Genomic DNA, 22,539 nt, shown 5'->3' with positions numbered 1-22,539 from the left:
TGTACAAAACGGACAATCTCTTTCGAAGTATCAGAGTTTCATACGGAAACTCGTCTGTTACAAAGGGATTTCATTTTTTTGAACTTATTTGAACTCCGTACTTTTTCTGTGTTCAAAATGCACCATTCAAAGCCACATCATCAATTTTCAACCCTTTCTGACTTCATTTGTTATTTTTCATGCATTTACTGATTATTTTGAGCTATAAGACCCTGAAATTGAAAAGCACTACAAATGAACTCTGAAAATGTTGAAAGTTGGCATGGTATCATCATTTCACCCACATAGCATGTGCAAGAAAGTAGAGAGGCTTACGGCAAAAACTGGATGCACTTCATGTACAAAATGGACAATCTCTTTCAAAGTATCAGGGTTTCATACGGAAACTCGTCTGTTATAAAGAGATTTCATTTTTTTTGAACTTATTTGAACTTCATACTTTTTTTGTGTTCAAAATGCACCATTCAAAGCCACATCATCAATTTTCAACCCTTTCTGACTTTATTTGTTATTTTTCATGCATTTACTGATTATTTTGAGCTATAAGACCCTGAAATTGAAAAGCACTACAAATGAACTCTGAAAAGGTTGAAAGTTGGCATGGTATCATCATTTCACCCACATAGCATGTGCAAAAAAGTAGAGAGGCTTACGGCAAAAACTGGATGCACTTCGTGTACAAAACGGACAATCTCTTTCGAAGTATCAGGGTTTCATACGGAAACTTGTCTGTTACAAAGGGATTTCATTTCTTTGAACTTATTTGAACTCCATACTTTTTCTGTGTTCAAAATGTACCATTCAAAGCCACGTCATCAATTTTCAACCCTTTCTGACTTCATTTGTTATTTTTCATGCATTTACTGATTATTTTGAGTTATAAGACCCTGAAATTGAAAAGCACTATAAATGAACTCTGGAAAGGTTGAAAGTTGGCATGGTATCATCATTTCACCCACATAGCATGTGCAAGAAAGTAGAGAGGCTTACGGCAAAAACTGGATGCACTTCGTGTATAAAATGCACCATTCAAAGCTACATCATCAATTTAGTACATATAACTCTCATGGATAGATAAGTGACCAATTTAATAGAAGTTTATCATCACATTAAAAACAAAGTACATACATAGTTCTCATTGAACAACATATAGCTCTCCAGAGCATCTAGTTAAACCATACATTGAAACTATGTGAAACCTTTCAATGCAACAATAAATGCGGTCATAATCACAACCAAGGTAAAAATTGATCCAACAGCATAATGATACCAAGCCTCGGTATGAATGGCATATTTTCTAATCTTCAACCACATTGCATCCATCTTGATCTTGTGATCATCGACGACATCCGCAACATGCAACTCCAATATCATCTTCTCCTCAATTTTTTTCCTTCAAGTAATTGTTTTCTTCTTCAACTAAATTTAACCTCTCGATAATAGGGTCGGTTGGAATTTCTGGTTCAACTACCTCCTACATAAATAAAAATCTATGTTAACTTGATGGGCATAATTGTCATAAACAATAAATGAACCAAATAGTTATAAAAGATAATATATACCACATCCAAATCATAGCCAGGACGAGGGCCGACGGGGGCGGATACCAAAACCATCGCACTATATAAGCACAAGCAATAATAAAAGTAAGAAAATTAGACAAGTATCTATCTAAAGTAAGAATTTTTTTCTTTCAGAAGAAGATAAGAGGCTCACCACAGTGGTGCAGGCGACGAGATCGGCGCGGGCGATCGACGGCGGTGAAGACGGGGACAAGACGTGATGGACTGCTAAACCTAGACAAATCTCAGGGAAAATGGAGTTTGGAGGTCGAGCTTCGAGAGGAGAAAGCTTAACTAGCGTGGCTTGGGCATTTCATCGAACACCTCATGTGCATAGGAGGTGAGTTAGAGCACCCAAATGCCCTCTCCTCGTCGGCCAGAAAAAACAGAGCACTATGGAGTGCTCTGCTGCAGCGACGGGGTATATATAGGCAACTCATTTGTCCCGGTTCATGTCTGGAACTGGGACTAAAGGCCAGCCTTCTGTCCCGGTTCGAGCCAAGAACCGGGACCAATGTTTGTGGGTCAAAAGCGAGGACCATTGGTCCCGGTTCGTGCCTGGAACCGGGACAAATGAGTCCATACGAACCGGGACCAATGCCCACGAGGCCCCGGCCGGCCCCCTGGGCTCACGAACCGGGACGAATGCATTCATTGGTCCCGATTCGTGAAAGGACCGGAACTAATGGGCTGGCCAGACCCGAACGAAATCCCCTTTTTCTACTAGTGGGAGGTTCATTTTCAGTACTTCACCATTCTAAAAAAGGCGCATGAGTATTGAGTAGCCGTTGCATCTATCTTGCAAGCTAAGTCACACCTAGCCGGTAAAACAGAGCACATGTAGCATAGTTGCGGTCCATGATACATAATAATGGCGTGGCGCACGGGGGTCTTGTATTTGATAATTGCCATGTGCTTACCGAAAGTCTACAACATCTTATAATTATTATAATCTCGTCCTGTCATCGTACCATCACCCTAGTGAAACATGACACTGCATGTATGCTCAGAGTACCTTTTGGCTTCTGCCAAGATGTTCAGACCCGAGTGCATCGGCTCAACCTTAATCAGCCCAAGATGTTCAGAGCGCCAACGCTTTCTTCTACTAGTACTAGCTCTGTGAAGTGTGAAGAAATATAAGAGTGTTTAGGCTCACTACTTAATTTGAAGTGGGAGACTAGCTTGGCTGCCATTGAATTATTAATCCATCCATGCATGCATACACAAACTGCGGCTCGTGTACTCATCACCCTGGCCCGACTCACACTCTCACTCACTCACTGCCATAGCAAGCTACGAAGTGCTAACCATGATGGACATTTGTCGTAATGCCAACCCCGGCACTTGATGAAATCCTGCCTGTCAAGCCAGTTTGTAATCTCGTACTGTAGTACTAGCCTTTCTTCTCCCTTTATTTCCCCATTTTCCCGCGAAAGTTAGCCGCAACCCGCTGCGGACTATCATTTCGCGTGCCGTCGGAGAGCCCAAACCTCGACCCCTTTTGCTCCTACATAAACGGTCACAGATTCACAGTTCGACAGGCAGCAGAGCAACCGAATTCTGCAGGATTAAAATTGTTCCTAGGTGAACTAAAAGGAGGAAGCTGTGATCGATCGAGAACGTCGTCATGGCACCAGCCGTCGGCGCGGAGGAGCAGGACGTGCCGCTCTTCCACCCGTCCCCGTGCGCCTACTACGTGCAGAGCCCCTCCGCGGCGTCGCACACCCTCAGCCACCCGGCGTCCGAGTCCACGGCGCTCATCCTCTCGCCGTTCCCGGAGACCGCCTTCGCCGCCCCGCGCCGTAGCGACGACGCCGGCGCCGGCCGCCACGAGCACGACCAGGAGGCCTCCCGCCTCGCCCTGTCCCGCTACTCCTCCTCTCGCGGCTCCAACAACTCCTTCCTCACCGACAAGAAACCCAGCGGCGGCGGCGGCAGCAGGGGGGCGCGGCAGGTGCTGAGGGTGGTCTCCGGGCGGTCCGACGACGACGACGGTGTCGGCGCCGACCAGAGGAGCGGGGCGTGGAGGTACGTGAAGCTGGACCCGGAGGCGCCATGCTGCTGCATCGCGTTCCAGGTGGCGTGGAGGGTGGCCGTCAGCATGGCGATCGCGCTGCTCGTCTTCGTCGTCGTCACAAGGCCCGCGCACCCCGGCGTCTCCTTCAAGGTCGGCAAGGTGGAGCGGTTCAGCCTCGGGGAAGGGCTGGACGGCTCCGGCGTGATCACCAGCTTCCTCAACTGCAACTGCTCCGTGGAGATGGCCGTGGAGAACCACTCCAAGGTCTTCAGCCTGCACCTCCTCCCGCCGCTGCTCGACATGTCCTTTGGCCACTTCACCTTCGCAGCCTCACAGCAGGTACGCATACATCGCCATGTACACGTGCATTGCAGCGGCACGCCGGCCCGCCTAGTAGTCTGCTTATCACCTTGCGTGATCGACGCAGGGAGAGGGGCCGCACGTCGTCGTCGGGCCGCGGGGCGCTACGACGGTGAGGCTCTTCGTGGCGGCGCAGGAGAAGCCGATGTACGCGGCGGGGCGCGGCATGCAGGACCTGCTCGAGTCCGGCAAGGGCGTGCCGGTCACCATCGCGGTGCGGTCGCGGTCTCGGTACCGCGTGGTTGGGAGCATGGTCCGGCTCACGTACCGCCACGACTCCCAGTGCGTGCTGTACCTCAGGAGGAGATCGCCGTGGCGGGACAACACCCTCGCCGCCGACGGCCGCTCCACCTGCTCCGCAGCAACTCTATAAATCATACTACATGTACTACTCATCTTTTTGGCGACTTTTGTACTGTAGTACATTGTTCATGTACATCTCGAATTCTCAATCGAGGATTTCATTTGCCACTTCACGAGAGACGTTGCAGTTCAGTTTTTACGTGTGGAAATGGACACGGATGTGATTATATATAGATTAATTTGACTTGTGCAAATTGTCTACTGAGTAATACAGTATGAAAGTATGATCTGAAATTTGAGCAAAAATCTTCCAAAAAAATGGAAGATGCTCGTCCCATGGACAAAAGCGTTTAACCACTCGATGGTAGCCGAAGTGCCAGAGTAGGTGGTTGGCGCTGGATCGCGCGCTGCCATGAATGGCCCGCTCGTCGGGAGACGTGGTGCGGTGGACGAAGCGCATCTCGGCGCTGGCGAGGGGCGGGCGCGCGGCGGAGGCCGTGGCAGAGTTCTCCAGGATGGACGCGGCGCCGAACGCGCTCACGCTGGCGAGCGTCCTCCCGGCGTGCGCCAGGCTGCGGAGCCTCGGCCTGGGGCGGGCCATCCACGGGTTTTGGCTCCGGCGAGGAGGCGGCCCCGGCGCGAACCCGATCGTGGACAACGCCGTGCTGGACGTGTACGCCAAGTGCGGGGCCCTCCGCAGCGCGCGCCGCGTGTTCGACGGAATGCCCGAGCGGGACGTCTTCTCCTGGACCGCGATGGCGTGGGGGCTCGCGAGGGGCGGCAGCCCGCAGGACGCCGTCGCGATGTTCCGGGCGATGCTCTCCGACGGCGCCCGCCCGAACGAGGCCACCTTGGTCAGCGTCCTGCACGCCGTGGCGTCCACCGGCGCTCTGGCATGCGGCAAGCTGCTGCACTCGTACGCGCTGAAGCGAAGGCTCGGCGGCGAGCAGGTCGTCGCCAACGCGCTGGTCGACGCCTACGCCAAGTGCGGCGAGGCGCGGCTGGCGTTCGAGGTGTTCGACCTGCTCCCGGACAAGGACCTGGTCTCCTGGGCCACCGTCATGAGGGCCATGGCCGTGCACGGCCGGTGCAGGGAGGCGCTGCAGCTCTTCTCCGTGATGCTGCGCCAAGGTGTTCGACCGGACGGCGCCGTGTTCCTGTCGTTGCTCTATGCCTGCTGCCATGCCGGGCAGGTAGACCAGACGCTGCACCTCCTGGGCGCCATGGGAAGGATCTACGGGGTCGCGCCGCAGCGGGAGCACTACACGTGCGTGCTCGACGCCTGCGGCCGGGCCGGGAGGCTCGACGGAGTTGGAGAAATCTTCAGGCGGATGCCCGTGGAATGCGATCAGCAGGTACTTGGAGCTTACTGCTCCCATGCAAGTGCGAGTAAAGCAACCGGCGTTGCCGGCGAGCGGTTCCTCTGGAAGAGGTTTCTCGCCGGAGAAGTGGCTGCCGGGCAGGAAATGTACGTGCTCATGTCCAAGTCGCTGGCTGATGCAGGGCGATGGGACGACGTTTGTTCTGTCAGGGAGAGGGCTGCTGCAACAAAGATCGACGAGGCTGCTGCTTGCACTTGGATCCAAGTGTAGCATCATTGTTCACATCACCATTCAACAAGGCGAAAGTTCTACTACCTTGCATGCATGAGATCTTATAGGCACGATTTTGATGTAAGAATCTATTATCAGATAACAGTGCAAAGCTATCAAAAAATTCCTTGTAAATCAAAATATGTACCCAGGAAAAAAAATAACTGCACGAAATATGTTACAAGCAAGTAATGGAATAGTGTGAAAAATTGATGCTCATCTGGCATAAGTACAATAACTGAACTGTTTAGACTCGTGAGATCCATACAGTGCCGATTTCAGAAATAACAAAGGCAATATACTCTGATGCCACATATACCTATGAAGTATGAACTATTCCTATTCTAGAACTCTACATCAAATAATAGGGGATAGCTATTTGCGTTTGTATGTAATTTGTGCACTTTGGATGCACTGTTTCCACCATCCATTTATACAACTTAGAGTGGTGGCGAGAGGAACATGTGTCTAGGAAAATGTATAAATCTTTTATATTAGATAAATTTTGTTTCTACCATAGCCATCCCAGTAAAATTGTACACTAGCTTGATGGTGCCATCGACTAATATACAAGCCAGATGTACCAACACATCGACTGACTCGACTTAAGCTAACCTAAATAACCAGGAAAATGTTGCAGCGTCACCATAACTGCTGTTGCATCGCCAAAGGAGCCAACTGTGCTATTTAACCCTAAAAATTCAAACAGGGGAAATAACATTAGTACCACACTTATGAGATACAAAAAAGAGGACTAGAAACACATTATTGTCATTGCTAACTAGGCATTATCACTTACTGCCCACTACCACTAATTGTTTGTTCTCAACAAAAGGAGAAACCAACACCTCAGGATCGTCGCATTTTCCATAGAAATAAATTGAATAAAAGGAACACTAACAATGAGCTAAAAAAACGTAAGGAAATCATCACATTTGGCAAATCAAAATAGCATGCACCAAATGACATTCCATAGAGCACCAATTTTATCCAACTACTCCCTCCGTACCATAATATATGGCATTTTAGCAGTTCAATTTGAGCTGCTAAAACGTCATATATTATGGTACTGAGGTAGTAGATACAAATGCCAATGCTTTGACAAATTGAAAATAGACAGGTATAAGGAAACTTCAATCATCGAAGAACATGGTTCCTCCTCTATATCAGAAAGTTGACCCCAAAGCAGAGATGCTAAGTGATATGGTGAAAGTCTATGTACATCCGCTGATCACAAAATGAATGCACCACAACATCAGCGCATCCATTTTCCAAATAACAGCACAACATTTCAATATGCACAGTACCAACATTGAGTGAACCAGTACAGTCTTTTTAAACTAATCCAGTTCAAAAAACAATAAACTTGTTTAGTCTATAACATGATCAGACTTGAATCTCTTTTGTTCATGGCTTCAGAAGCATTTAACAATCATGTATATGAAGAAGCTTGTGCAATATCGTCTGAGATGGTTTGGACATATACAGCGCAGGCCTCCAGAAGCTACAGTGCACAGCGCATGGTTAAAGCGTGCTGATAATGTCGAGAGGTTGGGTAGACCAAACTTGACATGACAGGAGTCAGCAAAGAGATATCTGAAGGACTGAAATATCAGCAAAGAACTAGTCATGGACAGGGGTGCGTGGAAGTTCGCTATCCACGTGCCAGAGCCATGAGCTGGTATCAAGATCTTATGGGTTTGAGCTCTAGCCTACCCCAACTTGTTTGGAACTAATGGCTTAGTTGTTGATGTATATGAGGAAGAAACTCATCATGATAAGGACCAAAACGATAAGTATGCACTGGACCTTTGTGTTACCTTAAAACGTTGCACAATGGAGAAGCGTCTTCTTTCGTCTTGTTGGGCCCAAGGCGTTTTCTTTCTGGCAGCTGGTCTCAACCTTGTTTGAAGATTGATTTCGTCTCTATCAAATGGAACCGGGGAGCGATCCCTGATGATGTAAGAAAAATCTGGCATTAACAGCTTGGTTCCTCAAATGCATTGTCTGCTGCAACATCCTTTTTGTTTCCACTTCCTGATTCAAACCCCAAAGTAACCAAAATGAATTTCATAAAAAAAGAATTATTTCATCAAATATTTCAATAGAATACAACTTTTGCATCAATATTTGAACTTTGAATGTCTTATTTCTCTACCCTTAGTAGTGATAAAGTGATAAAATCTATTTGACATTCAGCAGATAGAACTTTACTACAAGATAATTCAAAGAACTATGAATCTTCAACTTAATTTGGAGATTCTTATGGCAATATCCTTACAGTTTACTGAGAGCTTGGACTATTATCGCAGGCAAGTGAGATTTTTCTTACCAGCTTACTTTCATACTCCCTCCGTCCAAAAGTAAGTGTCGCTGATTTAGTACAACTGTAGTACAATTTTATACTAAATCAACGACATTTATTTTGGGAGGGAGGGAGTACTTGACAAACAAGTGCATCATCCGAATATACTTTCCATTTCTGTGTTTAATCATCACAGGCAATATGCAACGCAGAGACATTTTGAACCATTTTGGTGGGCATCACTGGTTGAAAAAAATGTCAACTTAGAGTTTGGAGAGGCAATGGAGCACATCAAAATACTTACTTAATACCTATTTTAAGAGTCAAAACTAGATGACTTTGGCACAACTGATCAAACATTATTACATAACAAATTTCCTTCTGGAGGAAAGCAAAACAAAATAAGAAGTGCAATCTCCAACTGCATCCATAAACAATCTCTTTCACCAAAATGCAGAAGGGGGTCACAATAACAGACAACACAATGATGAACAATGAATGCGTACACGGGATTGTCCACGTGGAAAGAAACCATAACATGAAGCACAAATCCATACCTTTATGCCCAATATTTGCTCTAGAAAACATTTGAGCTTGATCATCTTGTCCAGGCCCAAACTTCTATTTCTCAAAAAAGGGCAGCCCGGTGCATGTAGCTCCCGCTTGCGCAGGGTCCGGGGAAGGGTCCGACCACTTTGGGTCTATTGTACGCAGCCTTGCCCTACATTTCTGTAAGAGGCTGTTTCCAAGACTTGAACCCGTGACCTCATGGTCACAAGGCAGCAGCTTTACCACTGCGCCAAGGCTCCCCTTCTATTTCTCAGAGCTCGTAAAATCAGGCACTTCTCCCTGAAAAACTAGCTGGGATTAATATCATGTAAAGAAGGTGAAATTAAACCATGGCATAATTTTAGGTGCCAACTGACCTGATGAAAGATGAGAGATTGCTGGTGTGTGAAGGACGAGGGAACCAGCACCAAAAGGTGATTTGCATGATTATGCTAACTCAAACTCTCATTTCAGGTACTCAATCAGTCAATCTTGAGATTATCATCTAATTCCTAGACTGGTCAGTATAAGAGAAACTTCATTGATATTCTCACGCTTGTAGTAGCCTTCCCAGCATAATACCCTAACTAATGGGATGAAGATGCAAGTATCTAGCTCAAATCCTCTACAGCGTATTTCATCAAGTAGGTTGAGCACCTTTTTATATCTTACTCCTTTGACCAACCGATTGTTCAGGTGAACAACATGATCAGGCACCGACCCATCTCTCAAAGATGCAAGAGAGTTTATTGCCTCGACAAATTTTCGATCTTTACATAAGCTATCGATCAATGTAGCATTAGTAAAGTTGTTTGGAGAAATTTGCCTACTGCACATATTGATATAAGTTAGCTTGACTCCACGTAAATCCCCAGCATTGTAGAATCCATGAATCAAAGTATTGAAAGCCACAACATCATATCCAATCCACTCATTATCTATTAGACACTTTGCCAGACGGAATTTCCCAACTCCACAGAAGCCACGTATTGCAATTGTAAAACTAAACATATCTGGCCCAATGCCCTTTTTCAACAGATCAACCAGCAGCTTGAAGACTCTTGCAAAATCACCGGCATCGCAGAGCCTACCCATCAGAGTGTTATAGCAGAACACATCAGCATGCCAGCCTAATTCTTCACTGTGTTCCAGCAAGCAGACTGCTTCTGAAAACCTTGCGTCTCGGCACAAGCAATCAAATAGAATACTCAGTGTCTCAACCGTTGGCAACAGCCCTCTGTTGCGCATTTTATCTACTTGATTACATGCCTCATCCAAGAACCCCATCCTGCACAGAGCAGACATGTAAATATTGTAGGTGACAGCATTGGGCGTCCACCCCTTCTCTTCACTTCTTTCTAATATCCTCTCCACCTTATCAAATTCCCTGATGCCGCAAAGCCCCTCAATAAGCACGCTGTAGGATACGACATCCGGGGGGCAGCCGGCATCGACCATGGCATCGAATAACCTCTCTGCTTCGAGAATCTTACCCTGCTCGCAGTATCCACGTAGAATCGCGGTGTAGGAGCGGACAGTGGGGCGGACTCCTCCATCCATCATGTGGTCAAGGATGCCCCAGGCCTCCTCCAGCCGCCCGGAGTCGCAGAGCATGGAAATGTAGCAGTTGTACACGGCGGCATCAGGTGAGCAGCTGGCGGAGGTCATCGCAAGGAAAATGTGGTGCATAGAGTCGAGCGAGCCATCATGGCACTTGAGCAGTGCGGTGAAGGCAGACGCGGTGGGCGTGAGGCCGGAGACGAGCAGGGAGGAGAAGGCGGCGCGCGCGGCGCGGGGCCGGCCGGAGACGGCGAGGGAGGATATGAGGGTGGTGAAGAGGGGCGCGGTGGGGGGGAAGGGGAGGGAGCGGAAGAGGCGGAGCACCTCGTCTGGGCGGCCGGCGCGGGAGTAGGCGGACATGAGAGCATTGTAGGCGGCGGGGGAGCGGGCTGCAGGAACCGATCCTGCGGGCGGCGATGGGGAGGGGTTGGCGGAGAAGGAGGCCAGGGCGGAGAGGAAGGAGGAGAGCTTGCGGTCGTCGAAGCAGCGGCGGGGGAAGGTGGGGCGGAAGGGCATAGGAGGCGCCGGCGGCGGGCGGAGAGGTGTGGTCGGGTCGCCAGGGTTTTTAGTAGGGTTTTGGGCCATTTTGCTGGTTTTGGTTTTGGAGGGAAAGGAATCAGACTGGGCTATTCGCGTGTTGGGCCGGCCTGGGTTTCGGCTTGAGTCGAGTTTGTTTTTCGTAGTGTATTTTTTCTCTCTGGGAAATACTTCAAAGAGGCCCGGTCCATTCCAAACACCTGAGAAAGCCTGCTCGCAACATGCTGGACTCATGGGCGGGACATATGCGTGTTTTTTTAGCATTTGTTTTTCTTACTAGAGTGATGAAAATACATTTTTGCGTATGAGTAAAGATGGAACTATTCAACCTTGATTTGTTAGCCGGACAAGCATGGGCTTTAATGCAGAACACGACAACACTCGGTTCTCAGATTTTGAAGGCAGATTATTCTCCAAACTGTGATTTTTTATGGATGCAAGTTTGTGGTCTCCCCCTTCGCAAATATGAAGATCAGTTGTAGAAGGACGTGATGTCCTTACACAAGGCGTAATTAGAAGGATTGAAATTGGGGAAGATACAAATATATGGGTGAACAACCACTACCGAGGGATAATGCACTTAGGCCGGTGGCGGCCAATTCAGCATACCCACCAATTATGGTCAGTGAGCTGAATGACACTATGAGTGGTTCATGGAACAAACAACTACTCCCTCCGTTTCAAATTACTTGTCGTTCAAATGAATGTATCTAGCACTAAAATAGTGTTAGATTCATCCACTTGAGCGACAAGTAATTTAGAATGGAGGGAGTAGTAGTAGAAAAGCATTATTTTTGTCTTGTCGATGCGTAAGTTATTTGATCTATACCGGTGCTAATGCAATTCAACAAGACTTATGAGCATGGCATTTTGACCACAATGGAATCTTCTCGGTTCGGCTGACATATAAGATGCTTGTAGACACAAAGAAACGAACGGATGATTGGCTGGAGGTACGGTCATCTTCCTCCTCGTCACGACAAATTGGTCAATAGTAAGAGGAGAGTTTTTTTTTTCTGGAAAGGAGAATGACCCTGGCCTCTACATCATTTTGATGCACACAGCCATAGTAAGACGAAAGTTTCGCCAAAGATTTACGTCTTCGCATGGAGGTTAGTGAAAAATTATCTTCCCACTGGGACGTTCTCCACCAGCGCAGCATGGTGTCATCAGCTGCATGAGATATATGCGATGCTTTACCGTCGAGGAGCATGTGATATATACCGTCGAGGAGCCACTGCAGATGATAGCCGAAGAGCCTCAAGTGACATTATTGTTGAGATTGAGCGTCGACGAAGCATTTTTGAGGTTGTACACTTCGAGTATAAAAGTAGAAAATCCAACAAGAGTACATAAGGCAAGTTTGTTCTCCTTTTGCTGGTAGGACGACATGTCTGGTTGATTTCTCCTCCACACCCTTTTGTTGTACATGTAAACATTATCATATTAATAAGGGATAAGTCTATTTTTGGTCCTCGAACTCTTTCGAGAGTTTAGATATCGTCCCTCAACTCAAAATCGAATAGTTTTCGTCCCTCAACTATCAAAATCGGATACTTTTCGTCTCTCATGCCGCTTCGGGCGGTTTTCGTCCGCATGAACAGTAAACCGATAAACAGTAAATTCAAAAAAATAGCAAAAAAGTCAAACAAATCTGAAAAATTGTGGGATCAAAGTTCCTCGGGTGCGCAAGGAGCATGATTCTTTTTGCTATTTAGACATTTCAGGAGCTCGTGACAAAGAAAAAACCATAAATATGTACATCAGTGAAAAAGTGCACTATATTGTTTTTTTTTTTGGCTAGAGCTCCTCCTATGTCATTTGAGCATGAAAAAATGCGCGCACCTTGCACACCCAAGGATCTTTGATGCCAAAAAGTTCATAGTTTTTGCTATTTTTTTAATTTACTGTTTACCGACGTACATATTTACAATTTTTCTTTGTCATGGGCACCTGGAATGTCCAAACAATATGAAAATTTGTACGCACCTTGTGCACCCGAGAAACTTTGATCCCACAAATTTTCAGAATTGTTGCCATTTTTTCGAATTTACTGTTCGTCGATTTACTGTTTATGACGGACGAAAACCGCCCGAAGCGGCATGAGGGACGAAAACTATCCGTTTTGATAGTTGAGGGACGAAAACTATTCGTTTTTTAGTTGAGGGATGATTTTTGAACTCTCGGAAGACCTCGAGGACGAAAAATATACTTATGCCTATTAATAAAGTCGGCTGCCTTGATCTAAAAAAAGATAATAAAATGATATTTTGATCAAGCATTCAAATCAGGAACTAATTTCGAGGATGTCTTCCATTTGGGCAGACCTATAAATTAGATCCATTTGTGGTAATTTTGAGTTCATTTCTAATCCATTTTTGAATGGATATGTTATCTTGTGCACATGCCTACATGCCTCGGAACAACTTTTTATAGCGATGACTCGGCATAAATTGGTATAAGGTGTATTGTCATATGTTACATTTGACAAGCGGGCTTCCCCCACTATTGCACCCCATATGTCATTTCCTTCTTAATTTTTGCTTTTAGGCACCTGAGGTTTGGGTTTCCGTGATATTGAGATTTTTAATTTGGCACTTCTGGCTAGGCAGGCGTGGAGAGTACTCAATGATCCTGACTCGTTAAGTGCTCAAATTCTGAAAGCGGCATACTTTCCAGGCTCAGATTTATTCGGGGCTGAGTTAGGCTCTCATCCTTCACAAATTTGGCGAGCAATTCTGGATGGTCGTGACATTCTAGCTCAAGGGATTATTAGAAGGATTGGAGATGGGAGACAACAATGATTTGGGAGCAGAACTGGATCCCAAGGGACGGGGTCAAGCGTCCTATTACCTCTTTAATCCAACATCCGCCGATTCGAGTGGCAGAACTCATTGATAGCAGCTCCGCTATATGGAGAGAGGAGGTTGTACGGAACACTTTTACACATTTTGATGCAGAAGCAATACTTAGAATACCACTTTGTCATAGAAGAGTACAGGACTTCTGGGCCTGGAATGAGGAAAAACAAGGAATTTTCACAATACGTTCTGCATACCGTATGATAGTGAGGATCAAGTTGGAGAGGGAAGCGTGGTTGGAGGAGAGTGAAAGCACGTCTCATACATCAGCAAGACAGGGGGTTGGGATGATATCTGGTCGCTGCAGGCACCGACCAAGCTGAAAATATTCTTGTGACGTTTAGCACAACACTCAATGCCTTCACAAGATCTCCTTCATCATAGCAATATGGCCACATCACCGGCTTGTATTTTATGTGGAGCACATGATAGTTGGAGACATGCCCTATTGAGCTGCCCTGTGTCAAGGTGTACATGGGCTCTGTCGTCGGAACCAGTGCTCGAGCAGATCAGCATAAATCAGGAGGAGAATGCTAGAAACTGGATATTTACCATGAGCGAAACACTGGATACTGAGGCCTTCCAGCGTTTATCTATCTCACTTTGGGCAATATGGAGTGACGGGCGGAAAGCTCTCCATGAGGGTATCTTTCAGAGTCCACATGCGATCAACGGGTTCATCAACTCTTACTTGGCAGAGCTACGGTCACTTGACACACTTCCAAGGACAGACACATCAAGGGCTCATCCAGCAGCCAAGGTCTGGGTGCCACCACCGGAGAATCATGCTAAGGTGAACGTTGACGCAGCCGTTAGCCGCAGCGGTCGTCATGGGGCAGTCGCGGCTATCAGCCGTAGCGGAGATGGGACCTTTCAGGGGGCGTCAATGGTCGTATTCCCCACGGTGATCGCCCCTGCTACTTTGGAGGCCATGGCGATAAGGGAAGGGATTGCCCTCTCACTGGACTTGAACAATCAGAACATTCACATAGCTTCAGATTGCAAGAATGTGGTACAGGAGATCAAGGAAGGGAGCAGATCAAGCTATGGTGCTATAATTCACGAGATTAGTTTAGGCCTTAATGCCTTTATTTCATGTAACATAGTCTACGAAAGTAGGAGCTCGAACTTCGAGGCTCACAATCTAGCGAAGCATGCTTTGGGACCGGGACGCCATGTATGGCTAGCTCACTCGGGAAACCTTCCGTCCGTCCCTGTAAATGTGGTGACGAGTTAATAAAGCTTCATGTGATTGTCTAAAAAAAGGCACCTGCAGATCTAGCGGGGCCAGGATGAGGCGCCCCACCCTAATAGTTTGGCCTAACCCTTATATCTTCTACTCCCTCTGTCCCAATAGTTTGTAAAAATGTCTTATTTTATAGGACGAAGGGAGTATATATAAATAGCTAGCCCCCACTAACTTATCTCTCTAACATTCAAACATGACTCCTCATTGTTCAACACGCATGGGAAAAGGCCCACCACAACATGCAACCATGCATAAGGAGAAGACATATCAACATAAAAAAATGCAAGAAAAATTATGTTCTACTATGATATTTATATTATAGAATAATCAAACACCATAAATAGTATTTATTTTTGGTTTTAGTTTTCATATCTCCAAATACTTTTTTCCCATAAAAGTATACAACCAACTCTCATTACATTATACTCCCTCCATTCCTTTATCTAAGGTGTATTATTTTCAGCATGTTAACCAACGCACATAATTATGGATTATTTAGGACAAAATTACCCTTGTCTAATTCATAGATTGGCGGCAAGTAAATCATTTAGGCTAGGAAAGGAAGAGATGCACGCAATCAGGAGAGAGATAGTTTCTTTTTCTTTCTTACAAGGAGATAGGAGTACATGCAATCAGGGAGGAGATACTTTCCTTTTTTCTAGAGGGACAAGATCGGAATTATGAGGAATTAGAACAAATGCACCTTACATTGTGGAATTTTATCGAAAAACAAATGCACCTTGTATAAAGAACGGAGGGAGTACTAGACGATTGCCCGTGCGTTGCAATGGGAGTATAAACATTTTAGTATATTAGCCTATGACTGCACATCCATTATGATATTGATGTGCTAAAATCTTAGCAAGTTGATCTTGCATGCAATCGCCATGATTTACCTGCCATTTTGTCGTCAAGTACTTATTTGGTAAGAATTTAATGACTTACCAAACAAAATATATTTTTATTTTGGTAAGCTAATAAAATATGCGACAATTGATTCTATTTTAGGGAGAATGAATGGGAGAAAAATTATAGATGGGAGAAAACAATCAAAGAGGAGAAGAAAAGAGTGGAACGTATATAAGAAAGGTTGGACGAAAGAGACATGAAATGGGAACCTTACATTATTTTTAAATAGTAGAGATAGAGATTGCAAAACATTTTCGCAACATGCGAGGTATCATCTAGTACTCCCTTGGAGGGAGTACCACAAGTAGAGTAGGGCGAAAAATCTAGTCTACTCACCTCTGCCACACCCTACTAACAAATTGAATTGACCTAGATCTTCAAGCATTAGTGTTTCGGGGACAACCTTTATAGTTGAAACTGGTATGGACGTGTCAGCGTGTAAGAAAATTAATTCCATGATGACTATTGCCAAAGCTCGTTCGTAAAAAGTTGCCCGGCAACTATTCTCCTGAGCTAGCGTAATACGAGTTATTGTACACACACACACGCACTGTTTTGGTTTCAAGCGTGTCGTCCGACTACTTTTCTTGTTAGCTAGCGTATGACACTATAGTTGTCATTTTTTTAGCATATATGGCACTATAGTTTCTGTACACGCACTCCTCTGATCCAAGTGTGGCGTCCGACACGTTTTCTCCCGAGCTAGCGTAACGTGTTTTTCTTTTGTGCACAAACCGCTTTCAAGTCATCAAGTGTATGTTACACCTTTTTGTCCTAAGTCACTGTGTCGTGTTTAGCTTTCTGTTGCTCACGCGACAAGTTTGTTATTGTCTCACGTGAGCACATAGTTAACTAACCGATCGATGATCACTTGAAGCTGCGTGGCCTGGTAAACCCAGCACGGCCCCGCCGCGCGGTGTCCCGACTGCTGCCAAGCAGTACGTCTTGGGGAGAGGACATGGGAACACTTGTTCACTTGCCCCGTGATACTGTGGCTCCAAATTACTAAAGTTGCATCCCCATATATAGCAGCAGCATCGTGACAGCAAAACGCCAACCCACCGCCCCCTCCGACGGGCATCGCCGGCAACCGCATGTGTTCCGGGTGTTCCGATGCACGCATGCATGGCCCAGTGGCGCTTTGCTTTGCACCCAACACACACACGGATCGTCGGACCGCCCGGGGCCGCCCGAGCATTCATGTGCCGGCCCGACGCGCTGGCCCTCCTCTCCTCTCCTCTCCTCTCCTCTCCTCTCCGTCGTCTCAGGCGACGTACGCGCGCGCGCTCGGTCGAGAAGATTACGGTGCTGCAAAAGCTTGGGGGATCCGACGAAGATCGGCCGATGTGCCGGAGCGGCCGACATGCATGGTCGCCCCGCGCCGCGCCGCGCGGGGGGCAGACCGGCCGGCCGTACGGCGGCGCTGAGAGATCATACAGCTTTGCGCTATAGTTAGATCGGCGGGCCGGCTTTCCCCAGCACACGGTGGTGTACACATCATGTTATGTCAGGAGTTTCGATCGTCACGTAGTACGTACATCAAAAAGAGGCCCCCAGCCTGCAGCTAGAGCACAGGGACGAGGGACATGGCCATCTATACATGCATGTGCCGTGGCTGGCTCTGGCTGAATTATTGGCCAACTCCGTTCTGTGATACTAGCGTCAGCTAGCTAGCCAGTAGATGTAGATCACTCCCTCCCACCGCATCTAGGACTGCATGCAGCTAACTGCCTAGCTGAACTAACTGTAAAGGTAAACACTTCACGTAGGTAAAACTGTCGTGTCGACTGTCGAGTACACGCATAGTACGCGTGCAGGCCGACCGAGTTAATGGATCTCTCCTATAGCTGCCTTAGCTGACACAGTCGTCTTGATCAATTCGAGCGGCAGTTATATCTCGATCGAGTTGGCGGGGGATTAATTAATGTGTCAGTCGACCGTGACGCCATCACCATGCATGCCCTGTGCTGCGTGGTACTCGCAGTACTCTGTACTGTACGTACGTGCATGGTGGTGCAGGTCAAGGCCATGCATGCCGTCACCGTCGCGTACATCCATCCTAGTACCCCTACTACAGAGCCTAGGCCGTAGGCAGTGGAGGCTAGCTGGTGTTGGATCGATCGATCATCGATGCATGCATATGGTCACCACATGCGTACACAAGACGTACCACCCGCAAGCCCCACCGTTACGTTACGCTACAAGCGCCGCTAGCTACTGCACACACGCGCAGGCCAAAAGGGCCGGTCGATGCTGTCGATCGAGATGGATCCAGCGCGTGCCTATGCGCGTACGTACCGACGCACGCACGCACAAACCTGTTGCCGATCGTACGCCCCACACATGGCGGGAACCACACCGCATCCATCGATCGGCCCGGCCGGCATGCAGCAGGCCGGCGGTAATTGATCGGGCAGGCTTTGCATGCATGCAGGCAAGCCGCGGCAGTGGAATTGGCTAGCTAGGCTAGGCAGACAGGAGCTCGATCGCAACGGCAGCCGTACGTACCTCCTACGCCGGCCGGTCGCTGGCTGCATGCACTATATAGGCTGCAAGCTACGCTCGCCGGGGCCGCCGGGCCGGCCGTGCTCGCAGCTAGTAGGTGGCTAGGCTAGCGCGCGGCCGGGGTGGTCCTGAGTGGAGATCAGGAACAAGATCGGTCGAGCTCCGTCCGATTCGAGATCTCTGCCCCGACAGGCCTATAACGCCGTGCCCGCAGGCCGCAGCGCTAGAGCGGCAAAGCCTGTGACGGGGATCAATTCGATCGGACGTACGCGTACAAGTTGATGGACATGATGGGAGCCGCGCGCCCGCCCGGCCGGCCGGCCACCGCCTCCGGTCCCCCTCCGACCCCCGGCCTATGGCTGGGCACGCACACGCGGATGCATATCGAGCACGCATGGTCCAGAGCCGAGCTGCCTGCCACCGTAGACGATTCATTTCACGAGTTATCTCAGCTTCGGAACCTAATGGACCTGCGCGGGGTGTGATCGGAGCCTCGTCTCACAATACTGTGCTACTTGTTTCACCCAGCTTCTCCGGCCCGGCGAAACTTCCCGTGGATCCAAGCCTTACATTCCTCCCAGGTTCTCCGGCCCGGCGAACTGCCCATGCTGACTGATCGATCGAACCGGACGCGCCTTACGCGCGCGCGCACGTCCCCGGTCGACAGAGACGCGGCCGCCCCGCGCGCCGCGCCCACACGACGCCCGGTGGACGCGCGGCGTCTTGCTCATGCATAGCAACGACAGCCGCCGGGAACCGCGCGCGCGGGTGCCCGCGGCCCGGGAGGTGGGCACCGCTCCCTCCGTGCGCTACGCCATCATAGCATCTTATGAAAACAAATGCAGACTCGTCCTCAACACGGGTGAATAAGGCGATCAGCCATGGCATCTTACACCGCCTCACCAATAGACATGCTACTTCGAGCGTCTCTTTATTCGCGGACGATGTTGTCATCTTCTGCCGCCCGGATGAGCATGATCTTCAAGCTGTTGGACTCGATGGCTCTTCCTCCCTCTTCCCCTTCCTCAGGCGACGAGAATGGAGCGAGACAAAATCCCCAACTAGCTCGCCCCCTCCACCTACCCCGCATTAGTTCGAGTCCTTCTCACCCCCAACCCCTTTACACTACCGGAAAGCGGTCCTACCCCGACGGCCAAACCTATGCCTACGGCTGCCGTCGGCCTTGTTTGAGATATGCCGACAGCCCAGTCCTGGCCGTCGGCCTACCCTGGCCGTCGGGTTACACGGAGCTATGCCGACGGCAGCCGTCGGCACAGAACGGCCGTCGCGGTAGATTCAGACATGCCGACAGCAGCCGTCGGCATAAACCAGCCGTCGGCATACCTGTGGGCCCGGCGACCCCGCCCGTGACTGGCGGCTAACGCCGTCAACCCTATGCCGACGGTCGGGACGGGCGGCCGTCGGCATATCTCCGCATGCCACGTCACCGATCCGCGGCGTAGGTATGCCGACGGCAGCCGTCGGCATAGGTGCCACGTCACCGATCCGTGGCACGACGCCTCCCCAAACCCTGCCGTTTCTATGCCGACGACAATTTTACATGCGTTTTTTTCATATGTTTTTATGCTTTTTTACATATGTTTTTATGCTTTTTAAATATGTTTTTATGCTTTTTTATGTATTATATGAATATATATGTAGTTTGTAATTATTTCCATAGATTATGAATATATATATAGTTTGTAAATTTTTTTCGAGCACATTAATACTGTGTCGTCATGTTCTTTTGAATATAGGTCCTTATGTTCTATTAAAATCAAAAACAGGTATGCGACAGAAGTTTAGTGGCGGTTGCAAACGCCCGGCACCCGTCTCCGGAGTGTGACCCCCTGACGTCCGCGGTGTGCCCCCCTCACGGACGGCGCCGCCACCAGCATCTGGAGGGCGGAAAGAGCCGCATCGGGTCTATACGGAGGGGACGTTGCTCCCAAGTGTTTCTATGGGATGACCTACCACAACCGGGTGGTGTTGTGGCATGTTAGAAGGGGCGGCACGCATCTTCGGGGCGTGGCCCCCTAACGGACGGCGCCGCCGCCGGCACCTGGAGGGGGAAAACGGACGCATCGGGTCTACACGAAGGGGATGTAGCAGTCGGTTTGGCCCGGATGTTGCTCCCAGGTGTCCCTCTGAGCTGACCTGACACAACCGGGTGGAGAGGTCCACTGTTCAAAGCCCGTCCGTGGAAAGTCAAAGGGCTAGATCTCGTGGTCAACCGCTCCAGGGTTAGGCGGGATGGTGGCCCTGGGGGGTAGCAATGCCACCGGATCGTCGCACCGGCCCCTCATACATGTGGGGTGGTGTGGTGGCATGTCCTAAGAGGCGGCACGCGTCTCCGGGGTTTGGCCCCCCTCACGGACGGCGCCACCGCCGGCACCTGGAGGGGGAAAACGGACGCGTCGGGTCTACACGGAGGGGATCTTGCTGTGGGTCTGGCCCGGATGTTGCTCCAAAGTGTTCCTATGGGCTGACCTAACACAACCGGGTAGAGAGGTCCACTGGTCAAATCCCGTCCGTGCAAAGTCAAAGGGCTAGATCCCGTGGTCAAACGCTATAGGGTTAGGCGGGACGGGGGCCCTGGGGGCGTAGCAATGCCACCAGAGTGTCGCATCGGGCCCTCATACATGCGGGGTGGTGTGGTGGCATGTTCGAAGAGGCGACACGCGTCTCCAGGGTGTGGCTCCCCTCACGGACGGCGATGACACGGTAGTAGACGTTCTGCGGTAACAATGCGGCGTGAATATTATTAAATACTTGGAGCGCAATAAAATCATGAGTTTTTTACAGGACGTGGGCACATGTGCTATAGGACCGATGGTAAGTTTTCATAATTTTTCGTGATGGATAAGTATCTGAACACTTCCCTCTACGTGGATTGCTCTTCGCGCATCTACGACTATGGCCGGCGGCCTCCGGGGGCTAGCATGCCGTCAAATCTTGCGTAGGCGGCCTCTCACAAGTCTGGAAGTGTTGTGGCGGTTGCAAACGCCCGACACACATCTCCGAGGTGTGGCCCCCCTAACGGACGGCGCCGCCGCCGGCACCTGGAGGGGGAAAACGGACGCATCGGGTCTACACGGAGGGGATGTAGCAGTCGGTTTGGCCCGAATGTTGCTCCCAGGTGTCCCTCTGAGCTGACCTGACACAACCGGGTGGAGAGGTCCACTGTTCAAAGCCCGTCTGTGGAAAGTCAAAGGGCTAGATCTCGTGGTCAACCGCTCCAGGGTTAGGCGGGACGGGGGCCCTGGGGGTAGCAATGCCACCGGAGCATCACACCGGCCCCGCATACACGCGGGGTGGTGTGGTGACATGTCCGAAGAGGCGGCACGCGTCTCCGGGGTTTGGCCCCCCTCACGGACGACGCCACCGCCGGCACCTGGAGGAGGGAAACGGACGCGTCGGGTCTACACGGAGGGGATCTTGCTGTGGGTCTGGCCCGGATGTTGCTTCAAAGTGTTCCTATGGGCTGACCTAACACAACTGGGTGGAGAGGTCCACTGGTCAAATCCCGTCCGTGCAAAGTCAAAGGGCTAGATCCCGTGGTCAAACGCTATAGGGTTAGGTGGGCCGGGGGCCCTGGGGGGTAGCAATGCCACCGGAGCATCGCACCGGGCCCTCATACATGCGGGGTGGTGTGGTGGCATGTCTGAAGAGGCGGCACGCGTCTCCGGGGTGTGGCCCTCCCTCACGGACGGCGATGACACGGTAGTAGACGTTGTGCGGTAACGATGCGGCGTGAATATTATTAAATACTCGGAGCGCGATAAAATCATGAGTTTTTCACACGACGTGGGCACATGTGCTATCGGACCGATGGTAATTTTTCATAATTTTTCGTGATGGAGAAGTATTTGAACACTTCCCTCTACGCGGATTGCTCTTCGCGCGTCTACGACTATGGCCGGCGGCCTTCGGGGGCTAGCATGCCGCCAAATCTTGTGTAGGTGGCCTCTCACAAGTCTGGAAGTGTTGTGGCAGTTGCAAACGCCCGACACGTGTCTCCGGGGTGTGCCCCCCCCCCTCACGGACAGCGCCGCCGCCTGCACCTGGTGGGGGGAAACGGACGCGTCGGGTCTACACGGAGGGGATGTAGCTGTGGGTTTGGCCCGGATGTTGCTCCCAGGTGTTTCCTATGGGCTGACCTGATAAAACCGGGTGGAGAGGTCCACTGGTCAAAGCCCGTTCGTGGAAAGTCAAAGGGCTAGATCTCGT

General features: G+C 49.5%; 3 protein-coding genes across 3 annotated transcripts; 2 read left to right on the top strand and 1 right to left on the bottom strand.

The window, feature by feature from the left end:
- The first annotated feature begins 3,113 nt into the window (after nucleotides 1-3,113).
- Nucleotides 3,114-4,455, top strand: LOC119288670. The gene is made up of 2 exons (XM_037568244.1): nucleotides 3,114-3,918; nucleotides 4,007-4,455. The coding sequence occupies exons 1-2, from the start codon at nucleotides 3,190-3,192 to the stop codon at nucleotides 4,310-4,312; spliced, it is 1,035 nt and encodes a 344-aa protein (XP_037424141.1). The 5' UTR covers nucleotides 3,114-3,189; the 3' UTR covers nucleotides 4,313-4,455.
- Nucleotides 4,456-4,612: 157 nt separating this feature from the next.
- LOC119284943 (pentatricopeptide repeat-containing protein At1g08070, chloroplastic-like) lies at nucleotides 4,613-6,049 on the top strand. The gene has a single exon (XM_037564129.1). It carries the CDS (start codon nucleotides 4,659-4,661, stop codon nucleotides 5,832-5,834), a length of 1,176 nt encoding a protein of 391 aa, XP_037420026.1. The 5' UTR covers nucleotides 4,613-4,658; the 3' UTR covers nucleotides 5,835-6,049.
- A 5-nt stretch (nucleotides 6,050-6,054) lies between these two features.
- On the bottom strand, nucleotides 6,055-10,782 carry LOC119284942 (pentatricopeptide repeat-containing protein At5g65560-like). The gene is made up of 4 exons (XM_037564127.1): nucleotides 9,066-10,782; nucleotides 8,697-8,988; nucleotides 7,655-7,871; nucleotides 6,055-6,527 (listed from the first exon to the last, which is right to left on the bottom strand). The coding sequence occupies exon 1, from the start codon at nucleotides 10,762-10,764 to the stop codon at nucleotides 9,190-9,192; it is 1,575 nt and encodes a 524-aa protein (XP_037420024.1). The 5' UTR covers nucleotides 10,765-10,782; the 3' UTR covers nucleotides 6,055-6,527; nucleotides 7,655-7,871; nucleotides 8,697-8,988; nucleotides 9,066-9,189.
- Between the last annotated feature and the right edge of the window lie 11,757 nt (nucleotides 10,783-22,539).

The sequence above is a fragment of the Triticum dicoccoides genome, chromosome 4A (genome assembly GCF_002162155.2).
Source record: "Triticum dicoccoides isolate Atlit2015 ecotype Zavitan chromosome 4A, WEW_v2.0, whole genome shotgun sequence".
NCBI lineage: Eukaryota > Viridiplantae > Streptophyta > Magnoliopsida > Poales > Poaceae > Triticum > Triticum dicoccoides.
Note: the sequence above shows the minus strand (reverse complement) of the source record. Positions and strands in the feature narration are given on the sequence as shown.

Excerpts from the sequence above, each read along its gene's own strand:
- LOC119288670 (XM_037568244.1), top strand. The coding sequence starts at position 3,190 with ATGGCACCAGCCGTCGGCGCGGAGGAGCAGGACGTGCCGCTCTTCCAC. Across the intron at positions 3,919-4,006 it reads CCTTCGCAGCCTCACAGCAG|GGAGAGGGGCCGCACGTCGT; the intron begins GTACGCATACAT and ends TGATCGACGCAG.
- LOC119284943 (XM_037564129.1), top strand. The coding sequence starts at position 4,659 with ATGGCCCGCTCGTCGGGAGACGTGGTGCGGTGGACGAAGCGCATCTCG.
- LOC119284942 (XM_037564127.1), bottom strand. The coding sequence starts at position 10,764 with ATGCCCTTCCGCCCCACCTTCCCCCGCCGCTGCTTCGACGACCGCAAG.